At 35.9% G+C, this 13,144-nt stretch overlaps 1 protein-coding gene across 1 annotated transcript; it reads left to right on the top strand.

Moving 5' to 3' along the window:
• The first annotated feature begins 3,905 nt into the window (after nucleotides 1-3,905).
• Nucleotides 3,906-4,301, top strand: LOC120352159 (cilia- and flagella-associated protein 251-like). The gene has a single exon (XM_039431838.1). The coding sequence runs from the start codon at nucleotides 3,906-3,908 to the stop codon at nucleotides 4,299-4,301; it is 396 nt and encodes a 131-aa protein (XP_039287772.1).
• The last annotated feature ends 8,843 nt before the right edge of the window (nucleotides 4,302-13,144 follow it).

Genomic DNA, 13,144 nt, shown 5'->3' with positions numbered 1-13,144 from the left:
AGTATTTTTTTAATTTAAAAATAATTGTTGTGTGTATGGATTGTAAATTGAGAGTGTAATTGAAGAATTTTGAAGTGACACATAACCTCAAGTTACATATGGACTGTTGCAAAAATTAGAATTGAAATCGTTCTGGGCGTAAGTTAGCCTGTGGTACTTTTCTGTAAGTTGTATAATTCTGAGTGATTGGATAAATAAATAAATAATCCGTGAAAATTTACTTCCGACTTGGGATGGACATGCGCAGCAGAAGACGCATATAGCGGGAGGGATACAGAGGCGCCATGTTGCCGTTTTGAAGTGGCCAGCGATCTCCAACTTCTAGTGACTATTCATGTGCTCATGCTACAAATGTGAATTTTGCTGTCTTAAAGCGGTCAGACGACTGATAAATTGGCAACTGCGCTTCCACTTATGACTCTATTAATCACTGTATGATCTCCCTCCACTTCTCTGCGCTGCATATTCCTCCAAATCTGAAGTAAATTTGCACGGACTATAGAACTTGATAGTCGATATCCAGACCCTCGGAGATGCAGCATGTGTTTTGAAATGGTCACGCCGAGATAAGGTGATCACAGTCTCACAGATGTAATATTTTAGTTAAACACTTCTATAAATGTTTCCATACAGTAGTATATCATTCTACAATAGCATAACAGATACCAAATTGTGATACAACAAGCTCTAGGCTTGTGCGTGGGTAATGGGGCGGATAATAATGAGAGATGAATGGACCTACAGTTTTAGGTGATTTTGACACAACCCTTCTATTCATGTTTCATAAGGAACATGATTTGTTGAATATTTATACAGGTGAAACCAATCGTATTCAAAATGAGTTTGTTTCTGCATATGTGGACCATTAGACTCTTTCAAACAATTCAATGATTTGGTTGGAGAGCGTTGGTGGTTTTGATATATGACCGTTATATAAACACAGAAGACGTTTCCGAAACAGAAAGATAAATAATTGATCTACTGTTAGCTCTCTTGCGGGAGAAATCACAACCATTTAAATTGAGTCAGCTAAAATCAGCATGAAAAGGTCTGTGGATGAGAGGCGAGCTTGAATAAATAAACGCTATCATACCAATTCCAGGCTTTGGCATGTTGATTTTTGTAAATTGGTTTCTGGACGTTTAGTGGTAACTAGCTCTAAGTCATGTTATCACAATCCGAGAAAAACAACCAGTTAATTATTACGTGTTATGATGGGTTTCTTCTGCAGTATTTCATTGAAATTTGAATGAAAATTGTTCACCATCCATCCTTTTATTCATAACTTCTTCCTTGAAAATACATGACGGAGATTTTGTTATTCTACTGTTATCCAGTTAAGCCTGGTTTTTGATTTCACCAAAAACTTAAAAATACAGTTGTAATGGTTTTCAAAAAGATATATTATCTTTATCTATTATCTAATCATAAAGATTATATTATCTCATTCCAGCATAACTAATAATACAAAATTGTGAAAGTTTGTTTATTCGACAGAGGCTGGCTCAAACAGCACTCTGGTTTGTCGACTGTATAAATTACATCGAGAACTTTTTGGGGTTGTCTGGCGTCGGGTAGCAAGTTGAACAATTTAAATGGCTAAGTGCACAATAACATAGGCCTACCTTCATGTCCAAATCCTCCTTGCTTCTAGGATCCCGGGTCCAGATCACGATACGAGACGAGATGACACTTGTAATAAATCACAATAAATAATCAATAGATCACTTTGCAAAAATCGACATTACGAGAAGTGAGCTGTTCGATTGGCTGTCAATCGGCAACTGGCGCGATTATGCTATACGCATCACCCTTCAATTGCCCCCTCCACCACACAACGCCAGACAACAAAGGGGAACATTCATATAACATCCGAACAAAGTTTATAATACTCTAAATTAAAATTTAATGAATGTACTACTATACAACACGTAGCTTGAATTAACTAATAATATGGAGTTAACTCTATGCTGGAAACAATGTGTGTGTTGTCCCTTGTGAATTGCCTCTTGAATATCATACACAAAATTGAAACTTTACATATTTTAATGATTATGAGGCTCAGAATGATTTTTGGCATCTATTTTGAAACACATTTCTCAATGCTATATACAATTTCTTTCCAATTTCATTCCTGCCTTAAAGCTATCATAATGTTAAATGAATTTCTTATTTTACTGTGTTGCTTTGGTAATAATATCAATTTAGTGAATGGAAATTACCTGATGTTTTCAAAACCACTGGTTTACTATATCAATTTGAGATATTAGTTTTGATTCCTATATCATTATCAATCCCTGGTGAACTGGAAGCTTGAACATTGAGTAGCATAATAGTGAGGTTGAAGCCCTACGAGTGACTATTAACAGTCAACCAATAGATAGGCTGAGCTGTACTGCCATTGGCCGAGACAAAGCACGCCCAAGTATGCCAAATATGGACACTACGATTAACGCTACATTTAAAGATATATTGGTTACTGAAACTGGGAATTGAAATCTCTATTTTTTAAGAATCTTGAAAATGGATTCAAAATGCTATGTCCTTAAATGGATGTCGTTTCCTGTTTCGGCAAATGTCAGGGTTCAACCTTGATCTCTCAACTAATCATAATAAGTCGTCATTCTCATTACATATCAGACTTACTTATTGATTGGCCTATTGAAAATAGGCCTATAACCATCCTCGGTGAATTGAGAATCTATATGCAAAATTTCAAGTTGTTCAGTGGAGTAGTTCAGACGTGATGATGCGTCATTCGTGAAATTCCTATCTCGTACTTGTTTAAGCCGATTCTTTCCTTTATTATATTATATGGATGGATCTATAACGTCATAGCCTTAAAACCAACCCAGAAATATAATAAAATAGCTATCCATTATATTGGGATGAAATTATTCACTCAATATAGCATTGAGAACTATAAATCATGTAGCTCAAATCAATTCAAGTGGATAGCATAACCTATAATTTTTATTCATTCATAACTCTACCTTCATTGTATTCATCCCATCATCATCACCTAGGCTTAAAATACTTCTAGTAAGTCGTCTTTGTAAAATAATAAATGAATAAAGGAAAAATGAATAAATGAATTGACTACTGAAACTGGGAATTAAAATCTTTATCTTTTAAGAATCTTGAAAATGGAGTCAAAATATTTGAGCAAGTGAACAATTGGATGTGAAAATGCAGAATACCAAAGCTGGAGAATCAAACAGTATTTGTGAGCAAAAACCTCTTCAAAATTCCATCTCCTTGCTAAGTAATGATGACTCGGTGAAGAGAGCATACCAATCTCAAAATTCCGCTTCTAAATAACTCCCTCAAATAAATTCAACACCATCGCAATCCATTCGACAAATGCGAAACTTGAAATTTCCAAGTTGGACGTCGCTTTGACATCATTGACATTTCGCCTCAGCTCTACTCCCCCTTCCCCCACCACACCCCCGAACAACAATAACCATTGTCAAGATTGATTGAAGAGATATTTCATCAGAAGTTGGCGGGAAAGTTGATGCATTAATGTAGATTTGAAAAGAGGGACGGACGCCGCTCTGAAAGATGACGATCATTCTCTAAGCTGTAGGAGGAGATGAGAGATGGTCGGAGGGAGTTGGTGGTAAAATGGATGAGGAAAAAGGATCAGTGGAAATTGTCTTCTCATGGTGGAGAAAAGAGGATGAGAAAAGGACTGGGGTGGGTGTGGGAGAGGAGCGATGATGGGTGAAGTATCGGGAAGGAAAGAGAGGAAGAAAGTGTACTCGTTTTAGGGAACGGCAAGTCTCATGATAGTGGAATGGATAAGTCTCGATCTTTTTAAAGAAGAAGCAAGAGAGATATTTATAGTGAGATGAAGAAAATTGAGAAAAAAAATAGAGGAGTTTAGTGGGAGGTGGACAATGGAGAAGAATGAAAAAGAGAGAATAGGAGAGGATAGGAGTGAGGATAAGAAGGGAGAAGAGAGAAAAGGAGAGGATAGGAGTGAGGAGAAGAAGGGAGGAGAGAGGGAAGGAGAGGATAGGAGTGAGGAGAAGAAGGGAGAAGAGAGAAAACGAGAGGATAGGAGTGAGGAGAAGAAGGGTGAAGAGAGAAAAGGAGTGGATAGGAGTGAGGAGAAAAAGGAAGAAGAGAAAGAGGGAGGGGAATGTGAGAGAGAAGATATGGAGAGGGAGTGTGGGTGGAAGAGAGGACGATCAACGAGTAAACGAGGATGCCTGAGGCCTCCTGAGGAAAGCCAAGAACACTTCTCGATAAGAAGCGGCGCGATCAAAGACGATCTCTTCTCTCCTCCGTGAAACATTAACTACTTAACCGTCTATTCGATAATCTCCTCTGGTCCAATTCTGCCGGCAACCAACCACACTTTTTCCCGTCCAATTTATGTCATTATGTCTCCGAGCTCGGCTCCAATTGTCACACTGAAAAATATAGACCAGATATTGGCTTCTTCCGTTCAGTCTTTTTGCCATTTCGAGTTCATTTCTTACCAGCTTTGCCGATGAAAAAGCTGCCGAGCCACGGTTTTTTGAACGAGATAAATTGAATTTGTTTTGACGTAGCCAGTCACAAATCATGCACAGTAGATTTCCTGATTCAGGGTAGAATTGGAAAATCCCTAGAAATCGGGCTGGGATTCTGAAATTGGGCTTCAAATTGGTATTGGGATGGAATTGAAATGGGCTTCATAATATCTCCATTCCTAGCATTTTCGGAGGAGTTCGACTACAATACTATGATTCTACTACAGGCTATCATAATATAATAAAACACTATTTCCACGCATTATTTCCCAATTCAATTTCAAATTGCGGATAACTTAGGCTAGAACAGAATAGAATACTTTATTAATAATAATAATAATAATAATAATAATATAATAATAAAAATAATAATGTCGAGGGTACAACACGACCAGAGGAGTTTATTAAATATAAACATGATTACAAAAAGCATATAAGCTACAATTATTTACAAGGTAATTAATACAATTGGTTGATTACAGCTAATCTAAGAAAATGTGGCCCCCACTATATATGAATATGTGTCGGGATGCCACTAATTCTGCTATTGTTTAAGATTTTCTGCCAAGTGTAAAATATTCTAATAAAGATTCATTAGATGTTCATGAAAACCACATTTATATACACAAATTTAAAAAAAGAAAATTTATAACCTAAGATGTAGATGTGTTTATTGTCGATCAAGTAAACAGTTTATAATAGGCTGACATACCTTGACAACATGGAATATTATGGATGACGGATATTTTCCTTAATGAAACAATCTTTTGTTCTTTTATTCCATATCATAACACACCGACAAAGGTATCTCGCAAATAAGGTTATAAATCCCTTTGAGTCAGAAAAATATATATTTTAAAATAAGCTAGAAAGCCGCTTTGGAAAAAACACATCCTTGACAACAAGCCTGGATAACGAGCTCTTCTAGACAGATGTCAGAAGCCTCTTGTCTGATGTCAAATGAAAGCCTGTCATATAAGAGTCCCCTTTTTTGAGCTTCAACAAACATTTTTGTGGAAAAACTGAAGCTCAGGAATAAAATAAGAATTTTTCTGTGCCATTCTAACATTTTGTACTGTCACCCAATAGAGGTCTACGCATTACATGATTATCAGGTTATGGAGTTTTTGCTTTTATGACTAATTCCAACTAAGCCATGTATCACGCCAGTCCGCTAATTTCAAATATATCATTCGAGATTATATATATTCTTGTATGCTTCTGTTATTCTATTTATTTATTCCATGTATTTTTCAATACTTGTTGACATGGCCAGTTATAAAGTGTTTTGGCGTAATAAAAAGGAATTTGAATTTGAGATTATTTTTTGCCATTTTATACAATAGATAAAAAGACGGATGACATCATTGTTCTTGGAAACCACCCAACAGCGAATAAACACTTTTATATTATGGTCTGTCAAATCTTTGAATTCTCAGGTATTGTTTGATCACTTACTTAAAACACTAGATACTTTGCATACATCCTTCCCAGTTCAGTTTCGATGAAACAATTTTTTAGGGCCAAGCCACACAAAGCGTTTTTTCAAACGAGTCGGCATGGAGGAAGCTCTCCGATTGGCTGATTGGGTTGGCGTTCGGGAATCAGCTCCTGCCATGTCGACTCATCTGAAAACACATGAAAAAAAGCTTAGTGTGGCTTGGCCCTAAGAAATTGTCTCATCGAAACCATAGAGAAACAATAACATAAGTAGATATCCCATGGTATAGGGCGTTTATGTCGCAACTTTTACTGTTATCTCAAGCCGATAGTCCACGTAGTTCTTTCCCGTGAAGCTTTATGACGCTGGTAGTCTCTCAAATTGTGCCGTTCATACACTCTCACCCCAACAAAACAGTAAAAATCGACAATAATCAACAGTAATCGGCTTGAGATAACAGTAAAAGTTTCGACATAAACGCCCTATACCATGGGATATCTACGTACGCTATTGTTTCTCTATGTCGAAACTGAGCTAGGAAGAATGTACTTTAAGCATTCAAAGTGTTTTTAGAGAGTAATCAAAATCAGCAATACCTAAGAATTCAAAGACTTGACAGACCATAATATGAAGTGTATAAAAGTGTTGTGAATTACATGAATAATCCTGCTTGGATGATTTGTCCGTGTGCAAGGAGGAGTCACAAATTATCAGACAGAAGGCAAACACTAGCAAAGTAACTTTAGTATCAATGCTATTGATGTTAATTATTGATGATAATTTATGTTAAGTCTGTGCAAAGGCTAAAAATGAACTTTCCACTCGTGATATTTTCGATTTGTATATCATCAAGCTATCAAAATGAAAAAGTTTTCTCAGGAAAACATTTTTTTCCGATCATTACTTTTTGAGATATGAGCGCCTGAAGTTTGAATTTTGGGACAGAACATTTCAAATTCGGTAAGATATAAATCCATGAGATTCAGAGGATGGATTCTTCATGGTATTGTTGATCTAGTAGAACAAAAATTTTCTGAAAATATCAATTTTTGAAAAAGTTATTCAATTTACCAAAAATAACTCAACTAAAAGTTATTTTTGGTTATTTTTAGTAAATTGAATAACTATCTTAAAACTTCATATTTTTAGAAAATTTTCGTTTTACCAGATCAACAATACCATGAAGAATTCATTCTCTAAATCTCATGAATTTATCTCTTACCGAATTTGAAATGTTCTGTCCCGAAAATTTAAACTTTTTAAAGCTGTCATACTCCAGACGTTATCACTCTTTATAACTCCAAACACAATCAACCTTTTGGGTTGCATACAATACTATTCAGAGTAATACAAGATGATCAAGATTTCAAATTATAATGGATATCGGAATGTGAACGTATTGTGCTGAAAGGATGATAATTGAAATGCACAATTTTGAAATCAAGAGATAGTAACACAGTAATCACGCCAAAATTATTCATTTTTTTATGTGAAGCTGTTAAGCTCTAGAACGGCACAGTTAAGCTCACTGTGTATAACCATAGAGAAACAATAGCGTAAGTAGATATCCCATGGTATAGGGCGTTTATGTCGCAACTTTTACTGTTATCTCAAGCTGATAGTCCACGTAATTCTTTCCTGTGAAGCTTTATGACGCTGATAGTCTCTTATATTGTGCCGTTCATACACTCTTACCCGGTCAAAACAGTAAAAATCGACAATAATCGACAGTAATCGGCTTGAGATAACAGTACGAGTTGCGACATAAATGCCCTATACCATGGGATATCTACTACTTACGCTATTCTTTCTCTATGGTATAACTCCAAACTCAATCGTCCTCTTGGGTTGCAAACAATGCTTTCAATCAGAGTAATACAAGATGAGCAAGATTTCAATGTATGATAGATATCGGGAAATAAACATCCTGTGCTGGAATGTTCGATTTAGAAATCAAGAGACAGTAACGCAGTAATAATGCCGAAATTATTTAATTTTCGATTTGAAGTTGTTATACTCTAGACGTTCTCACTCTTTTCAACTCCAAATTCAATTATCCTTTTGGGTTGCATACAATACTATTCAGAGTAATTCTAGATAATCAACATTTCAAAAACTATTATACATATCAGAATTTAAATGTTCTATACTGGAAGGATGATAATTGAAATAATGTTCTATTTTGAAAACAAGAGATAGGAGATGATTGAGTTCCCTAGAGTGGAGTGGTGATGAAGAAAGAAATTTCCCTCTTTTGAAGCCGCTCATTTTCCTATCCAACACTTATCCTGATGATCTATGAATTGTATTTTCCCAAACATTCATCAAGTTCTCGAAGTATCGTGTGAATCGGAAATCAAAAACTCTGAAGGATTTTATTATTTATTTATTTACAATGCAAATAACACTAATGTAATAACATTGAATGATAAAATAATAAGGTAGTCCTTGTGCTATTTTTCTTCCAAATTTATAGGTGACAAAGTCCAAGATAAGGTTAGGATTTCAGTTGTACAATTTTTATAAAATTTTGGTCCAAAATAAACATTGAAAAAATAATTTTTGAATTTAGATGGCTTAAATTGATAAATTAATTAGAAATATTCCACTCAATTACCACTTTTAACGATTAATATTGAGTTATTTAAGAAATTTGAAACTATTCAAGAAACACAAAAATTATTGAAGATGTATAAACTTCTATTGAAAATAGTACCTTAAGTCACATGAACGGGAAGGGGCCTCTTGCAGGCGTGAATGATGTTTCTAGTCGAGGCGTTAGCCGAGACTAGAATTTCATTCGAGCACTGCAAAAGACATTCACGTCCAAGTAACATACACTTTTTTGTCATAATAATCTAAAGAAGAATAATTGAGAAATGGGAAACATCACCTGCTTGTGCTGAAGCTACTGCATGCATTCTATAAACATAACCTATTTTACAAATTCCGAATCAGGAATTTTGTGGAAGTTGACAAAACTTCCACCTGGAGCGCTGAAGGTGTTTTTTTTTGAAACAGTTTTGCTTCAAGGAAACATACTCGACTGTTAAAAAACATATGGTTTCATTACAGTAGAGTATGCTGTAATGAGAATCATATGTTCTTTGTTCTGCAAACAGCTGATTTCATGCATGGAAAACAGCTGAGATTGAATGACTATGACAAAAAATACGTTACAAGTGAGGAAGGTTGGAGTTCGAGAAAGAAATTTCCTTCTCTGAAGCCCCACATTTTTCTCCTGCTAATCCATTTGTTGAAAAACAAATCTGTCTCTGCAAGAAGACTATCGGCCATATCTCTGTGCCTCATTGGTGATGCATCATTGTGCCAAGTATCTCTCACCTGTCAGACAGTCCATTGTTGCCGCCTCTCGCAAAAGTACACAGTTAGATCTGAATTGTATTAGACTAACGCCATTGTGTATCTGCTGGCAGCTAAAACGCGCCAACCGAAAAGATTAATGGTTTCACATCCAAGTGATGGCTGGTACAGTCAGATTCACTTCATACTGTCAGGATCCCCCATAAATAACATCAACACTTCCTATTCAACCAATACTGACACATCAAAGTGATAGCTGCTATACTCAGATTTACTTCAATCTGTCAGTAACCCCCATAAGAAACAACAACACCTCCCATTCAACCTATACTGACACAACCAAGTGATGGCTGCTTCATTCAGATTCACTTTAAACTGTCAGGATCATTCATAAACAAAATCAACACCTCCCATTCAACCAATACTGAACCTCATTCCATCTCTGCTTCTTGTGCGCCTCATCTCGAAGGCTACACGATAATAAATTATACGATTCTTCTCAGATTATTAGATCCAATTTGCGATTGCAACGAATTAATAAACGCCAGAGTGCTTGGAGAATAAATGCATTATTTCAACAACTTTTGTCTTCACCAGTATCTTGAATTGTTCATGAGAGAATGCGACTGGATGCCTGTGAGTACCAGGCCAACCAATATGGGAACACGGTCTATCCGAATACAGAGTTTATCGCGCGAATTTATTTGGCATCACGTTTCAAAAGTGAAGACGGAGAAAGATGCCAAAGTGCTCTGAGAGAGAAACTGAAGAGGGAAAAGAGGGAAATAGCTTGTGAAGAATGGGAAAATGAGAGAGAAATCTTCCCTTCTTTCCCACTCTATTATTATTCCGGGAAGCAATAATGTTTCCCTTGAAAACTGTATTTCTGAACGAGTATTTAATCCTGAATAATCGTCTTGATATGTTTTGAATATTTAAATTAGCTTTGAGACTTTCAATACCCTGAAAATTCTTTTGATATAACAAGGAACATTCATCAGTATTGTACAATAATGGATTCAGCAATGATTCTATCAAATATTAGGAAGGATGGTCACGTTAAACTGTTGGTCCCGGCTGAAGTATGACAGTCGTAAGGCCCATTGACGGCTTAAATGATATATTCAGGCGGTGGTACCTTCCCGCAAGGGACTCCCCACCAACAAAATCCATACGAATTACCTTTTTTACCTTAGGAAGGAAATCATATTTACATAGGACATGAACTCAAAAGAATACTTACAAAACTTCTCTGCAGTCTCTGATTTTCCCAATCTTCAACTACTGTGACATTGTGACTCTTGACATGACCGTTCAACTTTTGCAGAGGATGCAGCGTGCACATAATTATTGTGTTCGCTTTATCTTCAACCTGAGACGTGACGACCATGTGACCGAATACTTTAACAGACTTGAACTCATGAAGCTGCGTGAGAGTAGATCACATCATGCTTTGTGCTTCCTGCATAAGATATTGAAAACCAAAACGCCTAAGTATCTGGCAGTGGAGTACCGTTACTTGGGTGATTTTGGCCGTGGAGGAACGCGGCATGGATCCCATCTGCTGGCTGTCCCAACACATAGGACTGTTATGTTCAATAAGTCGTTCCTTGTGACAGCCTGTAGTTTATGGAATTCTTTGCCTGCTGAGCTGAAGCTAGTTGAGGGACGTCGCCGGTTTGGCGCGGCTGTCTTGCGGTGGATCAGAGGTGGTGGACTCGGCTGGAATGCTCCCTAACCCGTAATTAAAGTCTATATAGTGTATATATGTGTGTGTGTGTGTGTGTATGTGTGGTTCCTCTCTTTCTTCCTTCTTTCTCTCTTCCTTTTCTTTTCTTTCTTTTCCCTTCTTCCCTTTCTTCTACCGGAATAATCTATGGATTTGGACTGAAAATTCTCAACTGTATTCACTTTTCTCTTCTTCCTTCCTGCATAACCACTTTTACGTACTCAAATTCGAAGGAGTTCGAGTTTTCTCTTTTTTTTTATTTTTATTATATTTATATATAATTATAAATAATTATAATATAATAAAAAATTAAATATAGTTATTATATTTATATATAATTATAAATAATTATAATATAATAAAAAATTAAATATAGTTATTATATTTATATATATTTTTTCTTGTAAATTTTCTAAGTTATTGTTTTCTTTTACTTTAGTTCATTGTTTATGATGTTGTTTTAGTTGTAACTTAGAATTGTATGGAGGGTTAAGTGTAAGAGAGGGCCGGCTGCGCCCTAACTTCGCCCTCCTAGGTTTTAATAAAGGCAGCGATTCAATTCAATTCAATTCAATTCAGTCATCAAATATGGGGTTTGATTTATGATTTAACACATTTGAAACGAAAATTTTCTCTGGTGGGGCAAAACATTAGTGGATCTTTTCATCCAGCAAAAATATCGATTCTTTTAGTAAAATTCATAGATAATGGACATATAAAACATTGGACAATACGAAAATATTGATGCATTTCCATAGCTGGTGTAGTGTAAAACTTTTATAATATTATTCATACTTATACTCCATCAACCACGAACGAGAAAAAAGCTTATGTAGGCATTATCCACAATAGGAGGATACCTTAGTTGAAAGCTTCACAAATATTCGAACACTACCTGGAAGCTAGTCACTATTATTTAATTGGATGAAATTGAATAGTGATGATATTACTTTCCTTGCCCTTTTACCATTGGTAAGGAAAGTATTGCTTTCCGATAAAAATTGAGGTACCCCAATTTATAAATTTCTATACGTTTCAAGGTCCCCTGAGTCCAAAAAAGTGGTTTATGGGTATTGGTCTGTATATGTGTGTGTGTGTGTGTGTGTGTGTGTGTGTGTGTGTGTGTGTGTGTGTGTGTGTGTGTGTGTGTGTGTGTGTGTATGAGTGTATGTGCGTCTGTGTAAACTATATCTCATCTCCCAATTAACGGAATGACTTGAAATTTGGAACTTGAGGTCCTTACAATATAAGGATCCGACACGAACAATTTCGTTCAAATGCGATTCAAGATGGCGGCTAAAATGGCAAAAATGTTGTCAAAAACAGGGTTTTTCGCGATTTTCTCGAAAACGGCTCCAACGATTTTGATTAAAGTTATACACCTACAATAGTCATTGATAAGCTCTATCAACTGCCACAAGTCCCATATCTGTGAAAATTTTAGGAGGATCTATGCAAAGTTTGATTTTAGATTATCAATTATTAGGCTTCAGATACAATTTACACCAAAATTTTCAAGTGGAAAAGATTGAACATGGGAATCTCTACAATTAATGTTCAGTAACATTTTCACCTAAAATTAAAAATAAGCTCGAAATTCTAGAAAATGTGATTATCCAATTGCAAACTGTTGGCAACTGTTGATTCTATTAAATGGTTCACTATGAAGAGATAGCAGACCTCGTGTGTCTCCAGCGTTATTGCCCTGTCACCAGCTGGCTCAAATCTTTGAATAGTAGACTTGAGATGCGCAGGAACACTAGCGTCAGTTGACCAAATTTTCGTAACGGCAAGGAAAGTTGTGTGAGTGCATCACACCAAATTTTTTTCTTTTGTGGAATAAAAGCACAATAGGTTGTCATCTGAACAGGGAATGTGGAAAATTAATTCTTGTAACGTTTTCATTAAACCCATATTATATTTCTATTGTGTTTCTATTCCATCATTTTAATTCCACATCACTCTGGATAGAATGTTCAATTTATCATATATTTTATTCCAAACTTGAGGTCTTACTCTGCTTCTTTCAAGCCCTTTGTGGCTTAAAGCGAAGGATTCAGCTTTTCCTTCAGCGAAGGACCATTTCCTTCATCCTCCCACTTTTCCATAGCTTATCTCATTTCA

The sequence above is a fragment of the Nilaparvata lugens genome, chromosome 7 (assembly GCF_014356525.2).
Source record: "Nilaparvata lugens isolate BPH chromosome 7, ASM1435652v1, whole genome shotgun sequence".
NCBI classification, from domain to species: Eukaryota; Metazoa; Arthropoda; class Insecta; order Hemiptera; family Delphacidae; genus Nilaparvata; species Nilaparvata lugens.
Note: the sequence above shows the minus strand (reverse complement) of the source record. Positions and strands in the feature narration are given on the sequence as shown.